Source organism: Meleagris gallopavo, chromosome 8 (assembly GCF_000146605.3).
Source record: "Meleagris gallopavo isolate NT-WF06-2002-E0010 breed Aviagen turkey brand Nicholas breeding stock chromosome 8, Turkey_5.1, whole genome shotgun sequence".
Lineage (NCBI taxonomy): Eukaryota > Metazoa > Chordata > Aves > Galliformes > Phasianidae > Meleagris > Meleagris gallopavo.
In genome coordinates, this window is record NC_015018.2 from 25,397,627 (window position 1) to 25,415,602 (window position 17,976).

At 43.6% G+C, this 17,976-nt stretch overlaps 1 protein-coding gene and 1 long non-coding RNA gene across 8 annotated transcripts in view; one reads left to right on the forward strand and one right to left on the reverse strand.

Moving 5' to 3' along the window:
- Window positions 1-3,346: 3,346 nt before the first annotated feature.
- On the reverse strand, window positions 3,347-16,541 carry LOC104912007. 4 transcript variants are annotated; one of them, XR_004160541.1, is made up of 4 exons: window positions 15,249-16,541; window positions 10,230-11,092; window positions 7,555-7,624; window positions 3,347-6,145 (listed from the first exon to the last, which is right to left on the reverse strand). It is a non-coding gene; the product is annotated as an uncharacterized LOC104912007 (long non-coding RNA). The 4 variants fall into 4 exon arrangements; XR_004160543.1 differs by having other exon boundaries at window positions 10,983-13,306; XR_004160540.1 differs by having other exon boundaries at window positions 10,230-13,306.
- Window positions 16,542-16,548: 7 nt separating this feature from the next.
- RBM20 (RNA binding motif protein 20) overlaps window positions 16,549-17,976 on the forward strand; it is a 94,805-nt gene continuing 93,377 nt past the window's right edge. For 3 of the 4 annotated variants that reach the window (XM_019617811.2, XM_019617812.2, XM_019617813.2), the window contains exons 1-2: window positions 16,549-17,723; window positions 17,825-17,937. In XM_019617811.2, the coding sequence (XP_019473356.1) occupies window positions 17,718-17,723; window positions 17,825-17,937 (119 nt within the window). In that variant the 5' untranslated portion in view covers window positions 16,549-17,717. Of the gene's footprint in view, window positions 17,938-17,976 lie in introns of all 4 variants that reach the window. The other variant, XM_010714695.3, reaches the window with a different exon arrangement.

Sequence of the window (17,976 nt, forward strand, 5' to 3'; positions counted from 1 at the left end):
GCTAAAGGAAAGAAAGAAAAGGTACTGGGTTGATGCTTGCAGGTTAAGACTAGATAAGAAATTGAGGCAATGGCTGAATGCTTACACGCTAGAGACCAAGCTTTAGAACTGCTGCCTGCAGGTTTATCGAGACTTCCAGGATCATTTCAGGATAAGTTTGAGAATGGTGGCTACTTTTTGTTTAAACCCAAGTGGCTGCTAAACTTCCAGGGAGCTGCATGAAAAACAGCATCACCTGGGTGTTCTAAGGTAAGTCCTTGTGTAACGGAGGAAGAGCTGTCTGTTAAGGTACCAGCATGCATCCCAGAGCAGGATTTGGGATTTCCCAGCATGGGCTTTGTCCATAGTTAATGTCAGGAGTGGTGAAAAGAGAAGTTCTTTCGGCTGTTTCCCCCCGATGATGCTTTGCTGCTTGCTGTGTGTGAGGATGTGGCACAGCCATAGCAAAAGGCAGTCACTTAAGTGATTGGTTCAGGTGCAGTTTGTAGCTTTGGGCAGCAGGTGGAGTCAAACGGGACTAAATAACACAGATGGTATTTGCTCTGTTACTAAAATGGAGGGCAGAATCAAAGCTTTTGTTACGAGGTTCTCTGAATTCCAGAGATGATTCTGTTGGTCACGAGGACCCTGAGCAAGCAGAGAAATACAAAATATAGTTTTGTGGGGGAAAAAATAGGGGAAAGATGGAATAAATGACCATTTCAGTTAAAAATACACGAAGCGCTCTAAGACCTGCTACAATGTTCTTGATAGGTTGAATTGTGCCGTTCTAGAAAAATGCATGAATACATTTATGTATAAAAAACACAACCTAAAGCCAAAGCAACTTTTTTCTTCCACTGACTCTTAATCGAGATCTGATTTTACAAGCTCAGAGTCTTTGGATATTATTTCTTATTATTTTCCTAGGGGAAGATAATCTTAAACTGTGACAGGGATTTTATTTCCAGAGCCTGCATTCATTCCTTGTTAGACACAAAGGATGCTTCTGCTCTCTCCCTGAGAGGCACCAGCGGCATTCCTGATAAGAACACCCAGATCTTTTTGCCTGTACACTTGAAATAATTTCTCTAGTGATAGATGATACAGGCAGAGCATGCATTTGAATCAAAGCACAGTGTGTAATTGCTACTGATACCACCAGAGGTTGGGTGCAAGCGCTGCTGGAGCTTGGGACACTGAAACTGCCTCTATCCAAAGCAGCTCCATGTTTCTTATTTAAAAAAAAAAAAGAGTAAAATGCTGATGAACACAGGGACTAAGACAGATTAGGAGAGCCAGTTTTGTTTTCTACTGCTACCTGCTTGCAACATTAATGTTGATTTACCCCTGGTTAAGTTCTAGGATGCCTGAGGTGCCTGATGGTTCTCAGTGTTGGTTATTTACCTTGAAAACAAACCACTGTTATGCCTGCAGCTGTTTTCAAGAAAATGCTATTTCTCCAAACCCTTTTGCTTTATGCATGATAACCTTTTGTCTACTTTTTTTATGTGCTCCAGTGCTGTTGGGCCCTGGGGTTTCGTGTGGGCCTTGCTGCAGGCGGCAGAGCTGACCTTGCATCAACTGACACAGCTGTGCTTTTTTCTTGTACAGAGATTGGCTGTGAGTCACCCCAACCACTGATGGCCCTTAGTAGTTCCCTTTGGGGCAGATACCCACCTATCTCTGTCTACTGCCTAAGAAATGTAAGAGAATCACACTTAGATCAGGTGCTTAAGGTACTTCATGTACATATATCCTCAGTGTCCTATGTGAATAAAAAGATGGGGAAAAATGCAAACTGGATGGAAGAGGGCTTCGTTTTCTTGAAGTAATGGCCTAGTGTGTAGCTGGAATATAAGCAAAGGAAAAGGGAGACTGCTTACTTTCTGTTTTGTTACTCCTCCTCCTCCTTCCTCAGGATCTGGGATGCTCTCTGGATGCAGGGCTGTTCTTCAAGCAGTGAGAGAAATGTTCCTGTCAGAATGGGGGCTGGCTTGTGATACCCAGCACTGTGTGCTTCTGCCTCCTTGTCAAATTCCTCCTGTTTCTGAGCTGCTGAGCGAGGCAGCTTGGACTCATTGCTGGAATGTGCAGTGAAACAGGGCAAAGCATGGATGGGAACAGCTGGTGTGACAGAGCTGGAGAGGAGGTTCCCAGGACTTCCAGGGTGTTCTTCTATCTCAGCCACAGAGGAGTTGAAGAGAAGTGGCTGTGCTATGGGAGCCCGTGGGGTCTGGGGCAGCAGCAGGGTGCGTTGTCCTGATGTTCCACCAGTTCCTAGCAGGGCAATCCAGGATCCTTCTGGGAACTGACAGATAAGGACACCTAGATTATCAGCTGTGTTTGATAGTGCATCTTCTTACACAGAACATGCTCCTTCTATCCAATCCTTTCAAGGTCACCTGACAATAAAAGAAGAGGGCTGCTCAGTGGATGGCAATTTCGGACCAGTGACGCATGAATTTGCACTTTTTCTGTACCATGTGCTCCTCAGGAATCCCTGAATGGAGCCCTGAGCTCCGCATGTGGGCTGATACACACTGGCTGATTGTGGAGGTTGTATTAATAAGTCTTTGTTGTGTTGTGTTGTGCATAGATGTTGGCCTGTGTGGAAAGAGAGCTGAAGGGCTGCACAAAGGCTGCAACCAAGATTTCCCTGTGCTTGTTTGTGACATTCAGCAATTTGATGGCTGTTGTTGTCTCCATCCGTGGGGAAGTTGTGCTTGGAAAACCATCCGGAGCATTCAGTGGTGCTACCAACAGCGCTACCAATGCAACTCACTCTTTGTGAATTTACAAAAACCCAAGGTAGATCCTTCTTTCTCATTGCAGTGAAACCTAGGAAGATGATCCAGGGAAAGCCCCTCCTGCTCTGCACACCCTTCTTTCCTTCCAGCAGCGTCACAGAGCATTGCTGGCTCCTGAGGCAACTCTGCCTTCTGACGAGAGTACTGTATTTAGCAGGACACATAGCCTGACAGCTCAAACTGGGAAACTGTCAAGAGTAAAACCAAAACAAAAATAGTGTTAGAAGACGATAAATAACTGTAATATCAGCAATCACATCCATGGATAACTGAATTATGCATTGCACAAATGCATTGTTGATGTATAAGCCGAAGTATCCCATCAGTTCCTAATTTCTACATGCTTTTCGTTCCACCAGGCCTTGGATAATCATTTTACAAACCAATTTCCTGAGAGCTAAACGTGCTTTATGCTCTGCAGCTTCTCCTGACTTCACCTTTCTGGAGTTATGCACAGAGACTGCAGTATTGGTATGTGTATAATGGCTTGGCAGCCCTCCACAGTTGTGGAATTTACAATCACCACTGCGTGTATAACACTTGGAGCAGTCTTTTTTTTTTTTTTTAATTTATTTCTGGTGGGTGATGAATTGGGACATCTGTCTCCAATGTCTGCTGACCCTTCCCCCCGCTCTCCACTTCTCTGGTCCCTTAGCAATGTCGCACAGTCAGACAAGGTCAAGGGCTGGAGAGCAGGTCTGTGACCTTCACTGCTGAGTTGCAATGGCTCTGCCTGCATTTCCTGGGGTAAATGCCATGCACCCACAGGTCTGAGATGCCATGTGAAGAGAAGGGATCCATTTACAGTAATATTAAGAACTTCCTTTGCATGTGGAGTTAGCGTTCAAAGGATAGTTTCTTTAGGCCTAAAGTTAAGGGTTTAGGGTAGTTTTTCAAAACATAAATGGGATGCTGGCTGATCTGCACCGAAAGTGGCCGAAGGAAGACACTTGGAATCAGATGAATTGAGCACAGGTCTGGAAATGTTCAGTGAAGACACATTTAGACATCACCGAGACAGATGGAAGCTTTGATGAAACAGAAATAGAAAGTCAAGTGAATTTCTCTTAGCTCATTCCATTTTGCCCCTCGCCTGAAATAAAAACATATGACAGCGGTGTAAGTAGCAGCAGGCAAACAGATATGGACTCCTATAAACCCCTATAAACAAAGGTAGCATTAGTAACTTGATCCAAAGTCTTCTGAGATTCATGGGAATTCCAGCTCTGAATTACTGAGTTTATTGGGCCTTGGATTAAGTGCACAGATACAAAAGACTTTATGTGACAGCCTGCAGTGGTTGGTAAAGGTCTCTGTGAGCACTCACAGAATCCTTGGGAAGCTCTCTGTAAACATCTACATCTTCAGCATGAACCTAAGACTGACTGACTGCGGTGGGCAGCCACCATGGGGATGTATGTGTGCTCGTGCTGCTGCATAGGGAAGGGCCTCTAGCAGTTTTGCCAGTCATGTTACAAAATATGAGTCAACTTTATTAAAAATAAAAGAGTACGGAAATGGTAGGGCTTTGTTTGCTTTTAAATAGAAGGCTGTAGGTTCTTTTTGTTTACTGCTTCCATTTTGGCCTTTATAAGTACATGCAAACCATGCTGCAAAGCAGCTGTGTGAACACAGGAAGACCAGGAAATCCTCTTTCGTTGAAATCTGTAGTTTTCACACAAGAAATGACTCCATCATAGAGAGCTGATACACGCTATAGAATATGAGGCTTGCATTAACATCTTTGGAAGAGATGGCACTGAGCTAGTGGAGTGTGTGATGGAATGAGATTTAATGTAGCTGACCAGCAGTGAGGAAGAAGGAGATGTTCTCACTCAGGTTAAAGCGAATAAAACACATCTGACAACTGAGCAGCCGTAGGATGTCTGGAAAAAGATAACTGTTGGGTGTGTGCTACACCCAACCCTCACTCCTGGCCCAAAGTGCCATCATGGGCACCTGTAGGACTGCAGGATAAAGAATGGTAAATATGCTACTGGGGAGCCTTGGTCCTCCACATTAATGCAGAACAGACACAGCTTCAGTCCCTCCTGCTGGGATTTAGCTTAAGAAACCCTTAGGTGTCTCTGTATGACTTTACCGAGTCGTCCCCATTATGGAGTAGACTTTAGTTAGAGAAAGTGAGTGGTCTGCACATAAACTGAGTGTGAGAGGAAGGCATTGGGATAGGGGTGGCAGGGACTAATGTAAATGTTTTCCCAGTTTTTCCTTCTTTTTTTTTTTCTTTCTTTTCTTCTTGTTCTTGAAGTGTTAATGAGTCTTTGAGATTCAGCAGCTTTTGTTCAGTTCTCAGCATACACCACAGCACAAGAGATCTTGGTTTCAGCAGGAGGGACGGACTTACGAGTTGTATGAAAATCAAACAGTCCCTTCATTGTTGTTATAATGGTTCCTCTGTCTTAATAATCCTTCAAAGACCGAAACAGAAATCAGTTTGCTCCTTATAGGGAACAGAAGTTGGGAACCATAAAATTCAGATTACTTTGAGACTTCTGTCTCTCCGACTTTACCAAATGGCAGAAAATTAGATGACATCAAAGAATTACTGGAAAGGGGCTTATTTAATTAGGAAATTTATTGGAAATTGTCACAGGTGGCTATAATGCCAACAGCTGCTTTCAGGTCACTTTGCTGCCAAGAAGAGTGGCACTGTGTCTGGATAAGGGTACAAAAGCCGAAACGATGAACTGTGACAGAGAAGTGGAACTCTCTGGGATACACAGTCAATTAATTCTACTGTCTGTACTGCTGTGCTGGAGCTGGTTTTGTTGGAGTAGTACCAGCACTGACATGATAAATTAATTGAATTCTCAAATTAACATGAATTATCTTTCTTAAAACCATTTGGATGACGTATTTACACAAATAACAAACCTGCCCTTATTTTTCTTTTTGTTTGTTTCTCAAAGGTCTTTGAAATAACTATTTTTCCCTTTCGGTCTGGGGACTCAGGGAAATTGCAGCTCTCTCTTGAGAACAGAATTGGCAAAGAATTTTTCAAGTGCCCATTCAGAAATGACATGTAAGTGCGAGTTGGGTCGGAGATCACTACAACATACTTCTTCCCAAAGCCCTTTGTAGCGCTGGATTCACTCTGATCCCTCAGCTCATCTCATCTTTCAGTCAGACTGACGTATGAAGGGCAGCGATTGGCTTTCATAAGAAACTGCAGTATATCTTACAAGCAGTCAGTTCTGAGTTCAATTCTGCAGGATGCTTTGCTATCGTTCTTCAGTTTACGTCCTCACGGGTGTGAGAACTTCAATAACAATTTCTATTCATGACGTCAATTCTGTATCTTCTGCAGGTTTGATCAACAGCTTGCAATTACTTATCTGTAAGGAAAAAAGTTGTGGAAATGTTTTACCAATCACACATCGATTTCAGTTGTAGATACTGGGGAAGGGTCTCCAAAGAGAGAAATTAATTGCACTAAAAAATCAGAAATCTGCCATCAAACAGGCTTTGAGTTTTGCTGATAAGGTTGATTTATCAGTCCTCTGCCTGCTCTGATTTCAGCTACTGAATGATGTGAAAAACTTCTGGAAAGCAGACATAGTCCCTGATGAAGCAGCAGGATTCAAGAGGCAGTGTATTTCTGAAGGATTATCAGAGGCTTTGGGCATGCAATGGGATGGAGGCCAAGTGCTTTCACCCCCACTAGTGCCATAATCTATACAAAATGTCTGTCCTATCCTCCTAATTGTAGACTTTGCTGAGAAAGACAGTATGAAATCAAAGGGAAAGTTGTGTAGGACTTATTGATAACTAGTCCACCAAAAGGCTAAACTGTTTCCAAATTTTGTTATATACTCCATGACCTAACAGATCAGCTCTATCTGAAAGTACTTTTAAGCCAGATAAAACTTGTGGGGGTTAACAGCTCTCCACGGTAAGACGTCATCAGTATCCATGGTCCATAAATCACGTTCACTGATGGGATCCTTGCTGATGTGTATCTGAGCTGACTCACAGATTTGGAACATGGGTGTTCTGGTTGTTTCAGGCTTTCCACCAAGATCAACATCCTTGTAACAACACCAGCAACAGTCCTCATGAAAAATACCGTCACAGATGTTCTGAAATACTTTTCAGACTCAGACTGTGTTCGTCATGGGTTTGTGGGCCTGCCCACCTCTTGCCTTTGTGCGCAGGGTGTTGTTGGTAATACGGTTTGCACTGAAATTCTTCTGGAATGTCCAGTGAAGATGCTGAAAAAAACAACTTCCGCAAACATATTATGCAATCTATTATGTGGAACCAGAGCAGGAGCAGCCTGTCCAGCGGGAATGGTTTTGTTTTGTATTATCCTTCCAGCAGGGCTTTACCCATGTGTGCTGGAAATTACACTATTAAATGCTCCAGCATGGAAATTTGGTGTGAGGATTATCGGACTTATGTTTTCTCGGTGCATTGCAGTGCTGCTGGCACAGAGGTTCTCTGGAGATTCCACTGCAAAGGTTTTGGGACACCAATGCCTGAAATGAGGAAATCTGAGCTCTCTGCTGAGGCATAGCAGCAGAGACTGTTTTCTGTACCACTCCTTCTGCCTATTAAAACCGTTGTTCTTCTCTCGCTTCCCTCAAGCACTCTGTTCAAAGCTGCCCAGCTGAACCAGAGCCATAGTGTTGTTCCAGCTTAGTAGCTTGTTTTCTTAAGTGGACAGACATAAACCTTGAATAAAAAATACTTAATCTCAATTTCTTTTAATCTTTTCCCAGATTTACATGTAAAATGTACGTACCTAGATGACTGATGCGTTTCAGATGCTGAGCGTACTGGCACCTTTCCTGAGCTGGATCAAGGACGGTTCTCTGCAAACAAAGCAGAAGCAGCTGTGGAGCTGCTGCCTCCTGGAAGCAGAGCCTCAGATGCTCGCTGCTACCATCCGCCTTTGCTCAGTACAGCACAGTGCATCCAAGGTCAGCCTGTCCCATTCTCCCAATGCGTGCATATGGATGTGACCACTCCTATCTAATTCCTTGGGGCTGAATCCCTGCTCTGCTGCTGAGACCTGTGCAAGGGGGTGGCAGACGATTATTTTCAAAACAGACCCACTAGCTGTTTAGCATTTGGGTGCGATGCAATTATTTAGCCAAGGTTACACTGGGTTTGCTCCGATGGCACTGCTTTGCTTTTAATTCTGTGCTCATTTCCGTAGCACTCTCAGTGCTGTGTGATGGAAGGCAGTTATTCCTTGCTCCATGTGATGCCATCACTACCACGTGCTCCGGGCCTCGCCACCGGCCCGGTCCTGTGAGATGTTCATCACAGTCCAAAAATAAAACTTGTTCACAATGTGATGTATGGAATAGTCTTACAGGGGAAGGGAATGGAGAGCTTTATTACTTGTATCATTTAACATTGGGAGACATGAAAACTGGAAAATATTATGCCATAGTAGAGCCTTTCAAATCACTGCCGGGGTTGCCAGCAGCAATTACAAAGCTTCATAATCCATTATAGAGTATTATTTCATCCTTCCATTGGCCTTTACTTGGGGAATGTCTTTCTTCTAGTGAATGTCAGGTCGTCTTGTAATAAGAAAGGGGCTTTTTCTGAAAAACAGTTGCTCACATTTTAGTCTGATTCTATGGTCTGTAAAAAGGTTACATTAATAAACAAATGATCATTAAAAACAAATGAAATTCCACAGCTTGGCTACACAGACCAAGCAGTTCACTGGGATTTGTTCAAGATACAGCTATCCTTCTTCAGCCTCTCTCTGCCGAGGCTGCAATGCTGGCACAATAAAAGAATTGGTCACACCTCCTTATGGTGGTTATCCATGATTGTGTACAAAGGACTGACTAACAGATGTTTTGAAAGGGCTGCTCAATTATTACTGACTTAATTGATGCCTGCACATCTTTCCAATGTATACACTTTATATAAAATCTGGGGCAAACATCTTAATTGCAAACTCAACTGAGCCTCTACGAGGCTGAGGCTTCAATTTTGTACCACAAATATTTCTTGCTTGCTATTGCAATATTTTATTTTTACTACTTACACGAGATTTGTATCTCTGAATTTCACTCTTGGAAAGTTACGTTTGGACTTACATGTATGACACTTGTTGTTTGGAGTGACACACACAAATCCCCATACACCAGAATGAAAATTCAGCCCTAATCATCAAAGGGAAGTGAGGACTAAATGAATGTGTGTCATGCGTATCCAATTTCCCCACTGATCATCCAGAGAAAATAAATCACTGTGGATGTCCTTCCACTTTTTCTTCTTTGTTAAAGCAGCTAGAAGGAGCTCTGTGCTAAAGTCACCCTGGGACTCCCCAAAGAACACTAAAACAAATTAATACATGTTGATTAAATGTTTTAACCCATATTAAAGGCACTTGAAAATGATAGGCCTAGTTTGTCATGGCAGCACTCCAGTTTTTTTATGTACTACTGAAATCAGAGAATAAAAATGGAGGAGGAGATCTCAACTAAACTAATACTCAATTTCATCCATTTTTAATACACCCTTTTTTGGATCACAGTCTTTGAGATATATTTCTTTTGCACTGGACTCTTGGAGATGCCTAATGTCCACCTGTGCCAGGATCTCCTCTCGTCTTCCCATTCTGCATTACTGAAAAAACGATCCACAGAGCAGAGAGAAAATGGGGAAAGGCTGCACAGAAAGGGCTGGATTGATTAAAGGGAAAATTTCAAATGTCACAGATTTCTGTGAGGTATCCAAGCCGCATTGATTTTCAATGAGTATGTGATAGCTTACAGTCCCTCATCTCTCTGAAATGTTCCCTTACACCCTAAGGCAATTTAATTTGGAAAGAATTGTTGGAAGAAATCTGATAGGTGTATAAAATGAGCGGTATAAAAAGCATGCTGTCACAGCAAAGGCAGTGCCCCGAGACTCGGAACCTGCTCAAAAGTTAATTGAAATCAATTGGAAAGACTTCTGTTGACTTAAATAAGCTTTGGATGAGCCCTTGGGAGAGCTGCTTTCAATACTCAGATTTGCCACAAATGTCTTGAATGGCTCAAGGGAAGTCGCTCAGGGCCGTATCCAGAACAAGGGCCAGATATTGTAAGGAGATGGCTCCAAGGGAGGAAAGCATGAAAGGCTGTGTATGCTGCAGGGCTCTTTTCAGGAGTGGGTTATGAGCTGCTAATACAAACCAAAGAAAAACTTACATTTAGCCTGTGGCACTTACAGTTGTAGGATGATATCAAGACAATTTAAAAATACTTTGAAAACGAGGATGGAGCACTTAGAACAGCATCTGTGGTCAGACTAGCTTGGATAAAATGTCAAGAGCCACCAATCCTCGTGTTTCGGAGCACAAACTTACCACCAGCTGGAATAATGAAGCAGATACCTCAGTGGAACAATGTGTTACTGTTAAGCAATTTACAATATCATTTACTATGAGCTGTCATGCAGCCATACCTTTCTGTGGATGCCCCCCAAGAATAGAATCACAGCATCGCAGAGTCACAGAATGGTTGGGTTGGAAAGGACCTTAAAGGCCACCCAGTTCCAATCTTGCCATGGGCTGGTTGCCCACCCACCAGATCAGGTTGTCCAGGGCCTCATCCAATCTGGACCTGAGTGCCTCAAACAAAGAAAGGAGGTCTCTCTTTCTATTCTCTCCGGGGCCTTTTGCTGTCCTTGCCTGCCCTTGCTGAATCCCACATTTGGGGCAGCATTTCTGTCACAGTGCTTCATTGCAGGGGTGTTGGGGATGAGAGCTAATCATCTTGAGCCTGGGAAGACTTGAGATTCCCTGCCTACAGATTGCCACTGCTTTGCCACGAGGTACCCAGGAGACCCTCTCCAGAATATTAGCAGCTCCGGGATGAAAACCAGCAGCACAAGATGTGTCTTCCTGAGTGTTGACCACTACCAGCCAAATCACTGTTTGCTCAGTCAAGTTATATGTGAAAAAAGCAGGAGATCATTCAGATGACTCAGGTAGCACTAATAATGCAGAAGAACTGTCAGGTAAAAAAAGCTTTTAAGGAGATGCTACATAGGGATTGCAATGTTTTCCAAGCTTTCAGCCCCAGAGGACAGGGAGAAGGAGCCTTCAGTTTCTGAAAATTTCTGTTTCCTCTTTAGAGAAGATTTTGTTGCTTGGTAAAATTTATTGATATTTTCATAGGTTGCTGAGGCTTTCTAGTGAGTTTGATACCAACTTACTTTAACATATGCAACAAGCTCTGTCTTCCAGTTTGTGTCAATGGCTGCAAGTCCAAGACATTTAAGTCACTCAAAGTTCAGTCAAAAGTAGGGCTTTTGGCTTGTCCTGCCTGCAACAAGAGAATGGGAGATTTCTTAATGCGGTCAAGGAGAAGGAAATAAACCTCTATTATCAGACAGCAATGTTTAACAGACAGTTTGAGCACCGTGATCTGTGCCCGTGAGGCAGTACTTCTATGGAGCTGACTGCCCGACTTGGATGTGTCTTTGGTGAAGACTCCAGTGAAACTCAGGCCAGGAAAAATATTCAATGATTTTATCTCTCTGCCTCATACCAGCTCTCTGGGATACAAGATATCTGCAGCATCGTGTGCTAGATGAACAGCCTTAGTTGATGCTGCCTACAAATCTCATGCATCTTTTGGGCACTGGGCCTTCTAGGAAGGGTCCATGGCTGGCTTGTCGTCCTGCTGTTGAGGCAGAAGCAGATAGGGCATGTAATGTAAGCCACGCTTTGTAGATGTCTCTCAACTCTTCATACTGAAGAGGTCTGCTTGGTTTCATACTGAAGAACATTATTACTTTTGTTATCATCATAATCATTAATTTGTTCCTCTCCGTCCATTACAAGCCCTGGAAAAACTGAATCCAACTCCCCAAAATAAAATGGATTTCCTGTGTTCTTCATAGCTCTTTTCCACAGTGTGGAACTGCTCAAATTTCTTAAAGATGAGTTCAGAAAACTTTTTCATAATGTGCATCAGGTAACTTACTGTCCTGTAATCATGTCTAGGAAAGGACAGACATTTTAGCTGCAGTCTTTCCAAAAGGTGAGCTGGAAGCAAACACAGCAGTAGGAGAATATTGTTTGAGTTGAAGCAAGTTGCTTTACACTTAAATACTCGTTCCAACATGAAGAGAAAGAAAAATTAATCTCTAATATTTTCTTTTGAAATGGAGAGGGTAAGGATACTACTGTGACACTGAGGAAAAAAAAAAAAAGATGAATAGTGCAATCAGGACTTAACCCTTACAGATTCACAAATAATATGCCATTATAATTTGACAGCAAACCACTGACAGATCTGTGAGTGAAGTTTTCTAAGAAGTTATTCTTCCATCTTCATATAGCCTCATCTGCAGTCTTCCACTAGTTTTCTTTTGAAAATATCTTCTGAGGCAGTAAAGCTGTTATCTGTGACCATGAGTTCTTTGTCTTAATGTTTCCCTTTATCCCAATAGTTGTCCTTGCTGATTCTTTTCTATATCCTCTCTCGTATGATGCAGACCAAAAAAAGAAAAAAATCATTTGTTATTATTCACCCATTTCGGGAGTCTTAGTAAATTACTTTGTCAATTAAAGTTCATGATGGCTATTTTTTCCACCATAATTGTCTGTCTCTCAAGACTGCTTTTTGATTTTTCCATCCCTATGCTAATCACCTACAAAACGTATTTCCATAATCTCACAGAGATTCTGCAGATGCCCAGGAGGACGCGACTTCAAAAGACCTTTTATCTTTTCTAAAGTGGAATTTGCTGGCAATAGGTTAACAGCTGTGATAATGCAGTGAAAGAAGTCATCAATATCTTGATGAAAGGCTAATTTTAGGTGACCTCAGGAGATGAGCAGCTCATTTCAGGTAGCTCCAGTTCTTTGCTTCTCTGTACTGAGTATCAATCCAAATGTCTCTCTGGACTCTTACTCTGATTATATGGGTTGCAGGAGCTGAGTTAGATTCCAGGTCAGCAAGATCATGTTTTCCACTGGAAATGTTCCAGATGACGATAAATACCATCAAACAACTTCAGACTCACCGCAAATGCTGATGAAAGAGCACCTTAGATTTCAGGGACATACAGTCCCACCTACCTTGCTTTTCAACCAATGCTGTTTGAAGACAGTGTAGTATCCACACATCAAACACTGCAAGTATTTAGTGCATTTTTTGAGGTCTCCTCCTTAAGCTGTACAGCTGGCCTTGCTGCAGTAGGATGCCTATCTTTACATGGCTGCAGGTGGATTCCCCACTCATCTTGTTCACCATGGCTCCCTCAAGAAGGTTGTCTCAACGCAATGGCTCCAGGCCACTGCCCGGCATACAGAACATTCCCGGTTTGTCTCTGGAGATCCGCAACGCAAGTGCTGACATGTAACACCACAGCTGTGCAATTTGTCAGCAGAGGAGAGGCCGTGAGCTGTCTTGCTCCGTCAGGAGGCACTGCAGCCCCAGGGCTGGCACCGGCCAGGCCTTGCACCAGGGCTGTCAGAAATCAGCTCTGCAGAGCATCCTTTGCAAGTGAGAAGTCCCAGAAATAGATACCTGCCGTAGACCAGGACAGAGGGTGTCAGTCATTTAGTCCAGACCAGCCTTCCTGACAGGGACAGGTCTCTTACCTCTGCTACCTTCAGTGATACAGACCTTTTCCCATTGCCCATCGCATGCCCAGCTCTAAGGACACCAAGGCACAACTCCATCAGTCACCAGATGTTTCTTATCCATGGAGATGGAGACAGTTTTCATCAGAAAATAATTTAGTTTGGTTGGGATACTAAGATGACTTGCAGCACAATTTATTCAGGGCTCTTACGATGACAAATATTTTCCTTGGTTAGTAAAGGTCCAATTTCAGGCACTGATATTGTCAGCATGGCCAGACAGCAGCCACAGACACGTGAGATGTGCCATGTTCTGATGTGGAACTACTTCAGTGTATTTTTAACTTACAAATTAGTTGTCTTCATATAACCTTTTAAAAGGCCCTACTTTGCTTTATAAATTATGCTGAGTGTCAGTACCTACTGGATGGTACTCATTGCTCCTGTGAAAATCCCTATTTTTCCATGTAGAAGAAGGTGACTATTAAGGAATAGACTTTGTCTCCATTTTTGCGTGTATCAATTGAATTTGCACTCAACACAGTGAAGATTGTGTATTTTAAGGCTTGAAAATTTAGTTTATTTTAAAGGCTTCAAACTACTTCTAATCTAATGCACAAAACCCATACAATTACAGAAGTAATTTTTAATGTATATTAATTATGACTATATTCACTAATAATACAGGCCTGCTAGCAGTTAATTATTGTCTGCACATTTGAGGATGAGAGGAACAAATCCACAGTGCGATCACCCATGCATTAAAATGGGTTGGGGTTCACAAATAAATACACAATCACTGTAAATTCTCTTTGTTTCTGGGGTTGTGAAGCTTAGGAGCCAGAAGTGAGGATGACTGCAAACAGAGCGGTTATGTCATGACAGGAAATGGAACAAGCAATAGTGAAGGCATGGAAAGATAAACTGGGTTATTCATTTGCATGTTTTGGTTACTTCAAGCCAAGACTAACAGAAGGGATTTTTTTCTTTGTTTGCTTTTCATTTTCTTTAAGTAGCGGGCTAACAAAGTTCAGATGGCAAACATTTGCCATTTCTGAAGCTAGAAAGAAGCATGACACAAACCATCAATGACATAAGCCAGTATTTTGGGATCAAACAGCATGTGTAAACATCCTAGGCATGATCACTTGCACATTTTCATCTTTTCTAAATTTACAAGATGTGAATTGAGGATTATGCTGTCACTGGCTTGAGGTGACGAGGCGGAATGCAGCATTTCACAGCAAATGACATTTTATTACAGCATTTATTTATCGAATGTCACTGCAGCAGGGCTGAAATGCTACAGCATTTACCTTTGGTCAGCTGGCTGCTCCGGAGTGTTGGGAAGTCTCAGCTACCCAAGGCTGACTGTACCCAGCTTGTCTCCAAAGGTTGTATTTTTGCACCTTGATCTGCTTGTGCATTGCAGGCACGTGGCCACCACTGCAGCAGTCAGTCCAGCATGAGAGTCTCCTCTTTCTCACTTTGCAGCTCTAGGACAAGGCTGTCTTTCTCAGTGTGTCATTTACAAACAACACATTCATTTTCTGATTGCTCAGAGGGTGATCATTCTGCTCCTAATCTAATATCTTTAGGCAAATTCTTTAGACAGGGGATGCTGTCCTCCTATCAGCCCCATAGCCCCATATTTTTAAGCATGAGATCTCCTTGATATTTTCCTTTGAAATTATAAGGAAACTGGTTTGGGTGCTTCCAAATAGCAGATGACTTTTGTTTACTTGTTTGCCTATTTAGCAGCTTGCAGCCCTGAGCCACAGTGAGAAGAAAATCACTGAAAAGGAACTAGTGAGCAGTGGCACTGGCTGAAATCTTTTTCAGAAGAAGCTGATAGTGAAAGCTCATAGAAGCAAAGAGAGACTTACCTGAAAGGCAGACTGCATGTACTCAGCAGTGGAAAGTTCTGCTTCAGCCTCCAGCTCCTCTATCCAAACCATGACTGGAGAGAACAGGCAGACATGAACAACCAGCTCTGGAAATAGGGTTTGATGTCATTTAAGAAAAACTAATGTCTTAATTGTCTGAATCTGCCCGTTTTTCATCCTTTTTTCCCTCCCCTGGAGTTTGTGGGTACTTTTCTTCATTAGTTTTGGAAGTGAAGTGAGAGAGTGCTTTCCTGCCTGCCTCCACCGTGCGTTAAGGAGTGCGGTGTTACCATTCTTGCTAGATGAAGTCTTTTATTCCTGCAACTGGATACTTCTGCTGCTTTAATCCTATTTCAGAGCTGATGTCTTATTCTTCATGAAATCATGTTTGTAATTTCATGGTGATTTTATTGCTGCTTGCAGTACCTCCGTAACGCTCTAACTTCAAATCATTTCATTAACATTAATTTAAACACCTATTTTTGTTTCAGTTACAGCAAAACAAACAAAGAAACAAAGCAGGATTTATTCTCCATTATTTCTGTGTTTGTTACCCACGTCGTGAATAAGCCATGCTATGCATGTAGCAATGCCTGCACCAGTTCTGCACCTCCCAGCCTGATTGAGAGGACTCTCCTGCCAGAGCTCATTGCTTCTGGAAAGGACTGGGAATCTTCCAGGGCCAGCTGGGGCCCAGAAGCACTTCCATTAGCCAGGTTTTCCTTCTTTCGATTTTGCAGCTCCCCACTTCCCCTAATAATGGAGAACTGATTATGTTTTAATTTCACAGACGATTACATTTAGGGGATTACATTCACAGAGGATTAAATTGCAGGTTGCAGAGAAACAGCCAGGTTCAGGCACGAACCAAAGAAAGGTCTTACTTAGACTAATGGGCACATTAAGGGAATGAAGTTATAGCTATTTTTGTTATTTGACGCCGAACTATTTGGGGACACAGTATCCTGTGTGTGCCTGGCTCCATCACTTTTCTGCTCTGTGGCCCCTTTCTCTTTCCTGGGTTCTGCCCACGCCTTTGTTAATCTACCCTCCTAACAAATAAATGCTCTGACTGTGAGTTCATGTGCACCAGAGAGCTGCTTCTGATTTATAGTAAGGCGAGCTAGAACAGCACTTAGGTCAGGATATCAGTTTTAGTGCACAAACTTCTGTGTGTGAACCCTCCCCCAAAGGCATTGTAAAGGAGCGGGGTTTGATTTTCATCACATTTGGAGATACAGTGAGCATCTTAATCTCAATCCAGTTTAATAGCTAGCAACGATTTTCACGAGCACTTACCAACACCCACGGCATAGATGGTCTGACAAAATTATCCTAGATTTTATTTTCATAAATTAGCAGCAACAGGACAGTCAGTTCATCCAAAATCACCATTTGGAGACCACTTCACTAATACAGAGCATGCCTCTTGCTGAGGGTAAAAACCTACAGATAGGTTTTCTCCATGGGCAGAAATAACCACATTGCACATCAGGAGGGTATGAACCTCTTGTACAGCAGCCTGCCCTTGTTCAGTTCTACTGCCCAGCCGCTGTTCCTCCTCTCTCTTTTGGCACTGCTGCAGCAATACTGCGAGGCTGGGACAAGCCTCAGGTAAAGCAGAGGCCAGGTGTGCCAAATACCACGGTACGTCAGAACAAGAAGCACAGGCTTGACACAGGAATGAGGATCACGCCTGCAAGAAGAGTGAACAGAGCAAATTTTTGCGAAGTTTCCGAACCCAGCACTGAGATCTCCCTGCTGAGCTCTTCACTGTACGCATCAAACGCACTTGATCCATTTTTACAAGGGATGTGATCCAACTGTGTGCAAAGCAACACATTCTTGTGCCTACCCACGGCCGTACACCGGTGCCGTGGGTGCGCTTCCGCTGCCCTGCGAACCACAAAGCACTGCCTTTCACCTCCTCAATTATTGCCGGCAGCTGAAGGTGGCTGTCGCTGCCTCTCCTAAGGGCTCTCTGTGCTGCTGTGACAAGGAGAAAATTCGCACGAAGTCCATTTTTTTTAGTGGATGATCGGGGAAATGGAGACCTTAAACATCACGCAACAACAGCGTCGCTTGCTAAAACATTGTTTCCGTGCATCACCTCACTGCCTGCGGGCTCTGACCGGCGCTCCCCTGGGTCCCGCTCAGCAGACACCGCAGCATCTCTCAGAATGCATTTGTCGGAACCGTGCGCGTGCAAAGTGAAGCCCAGTAACCCGTGCTGATGGCCAGGAATCTCGAAAGGGTCTTTCGGTGTTGTGTAACTATTCAATAACCGAACAGTTGATTCCCACTGCCTCGCACCTGGTCAGCGCTCCCATCTGCGCACGAATTGCAAAGTACGCGTTAAACGCGAGTCACGTTTTCCCGTCACAGGTGGTGGCTTTTTGTACCCATTTAAGCGGCTCTGCCCAGTACGGAGAGAAACTCCGACCCGTTCAGCGCCGCTCCTTCTCCCTTATGAAGGTGAATTTTGAAATCAGCCCGGCCGTGCCCGCATCCCTTCGTAAGCGGGGGAAGGAGCGCCGCGCCGCGCGGTCCTTAACGCAGCGCTCTCCGACACGCAGACACCTTACGGAGGAAGCGCGAAGCCCTGGAAGGAACGTTTCCAGAGTCCGCTACGAGCAGCGCAACCTCCGCTCCGCGGGTCACCCGCGATGCTCGTCCAAAGCACGCGCAGGTAAAAGCTCGGTGCCCGGCTGCGGGGCCGCTCGTCTCC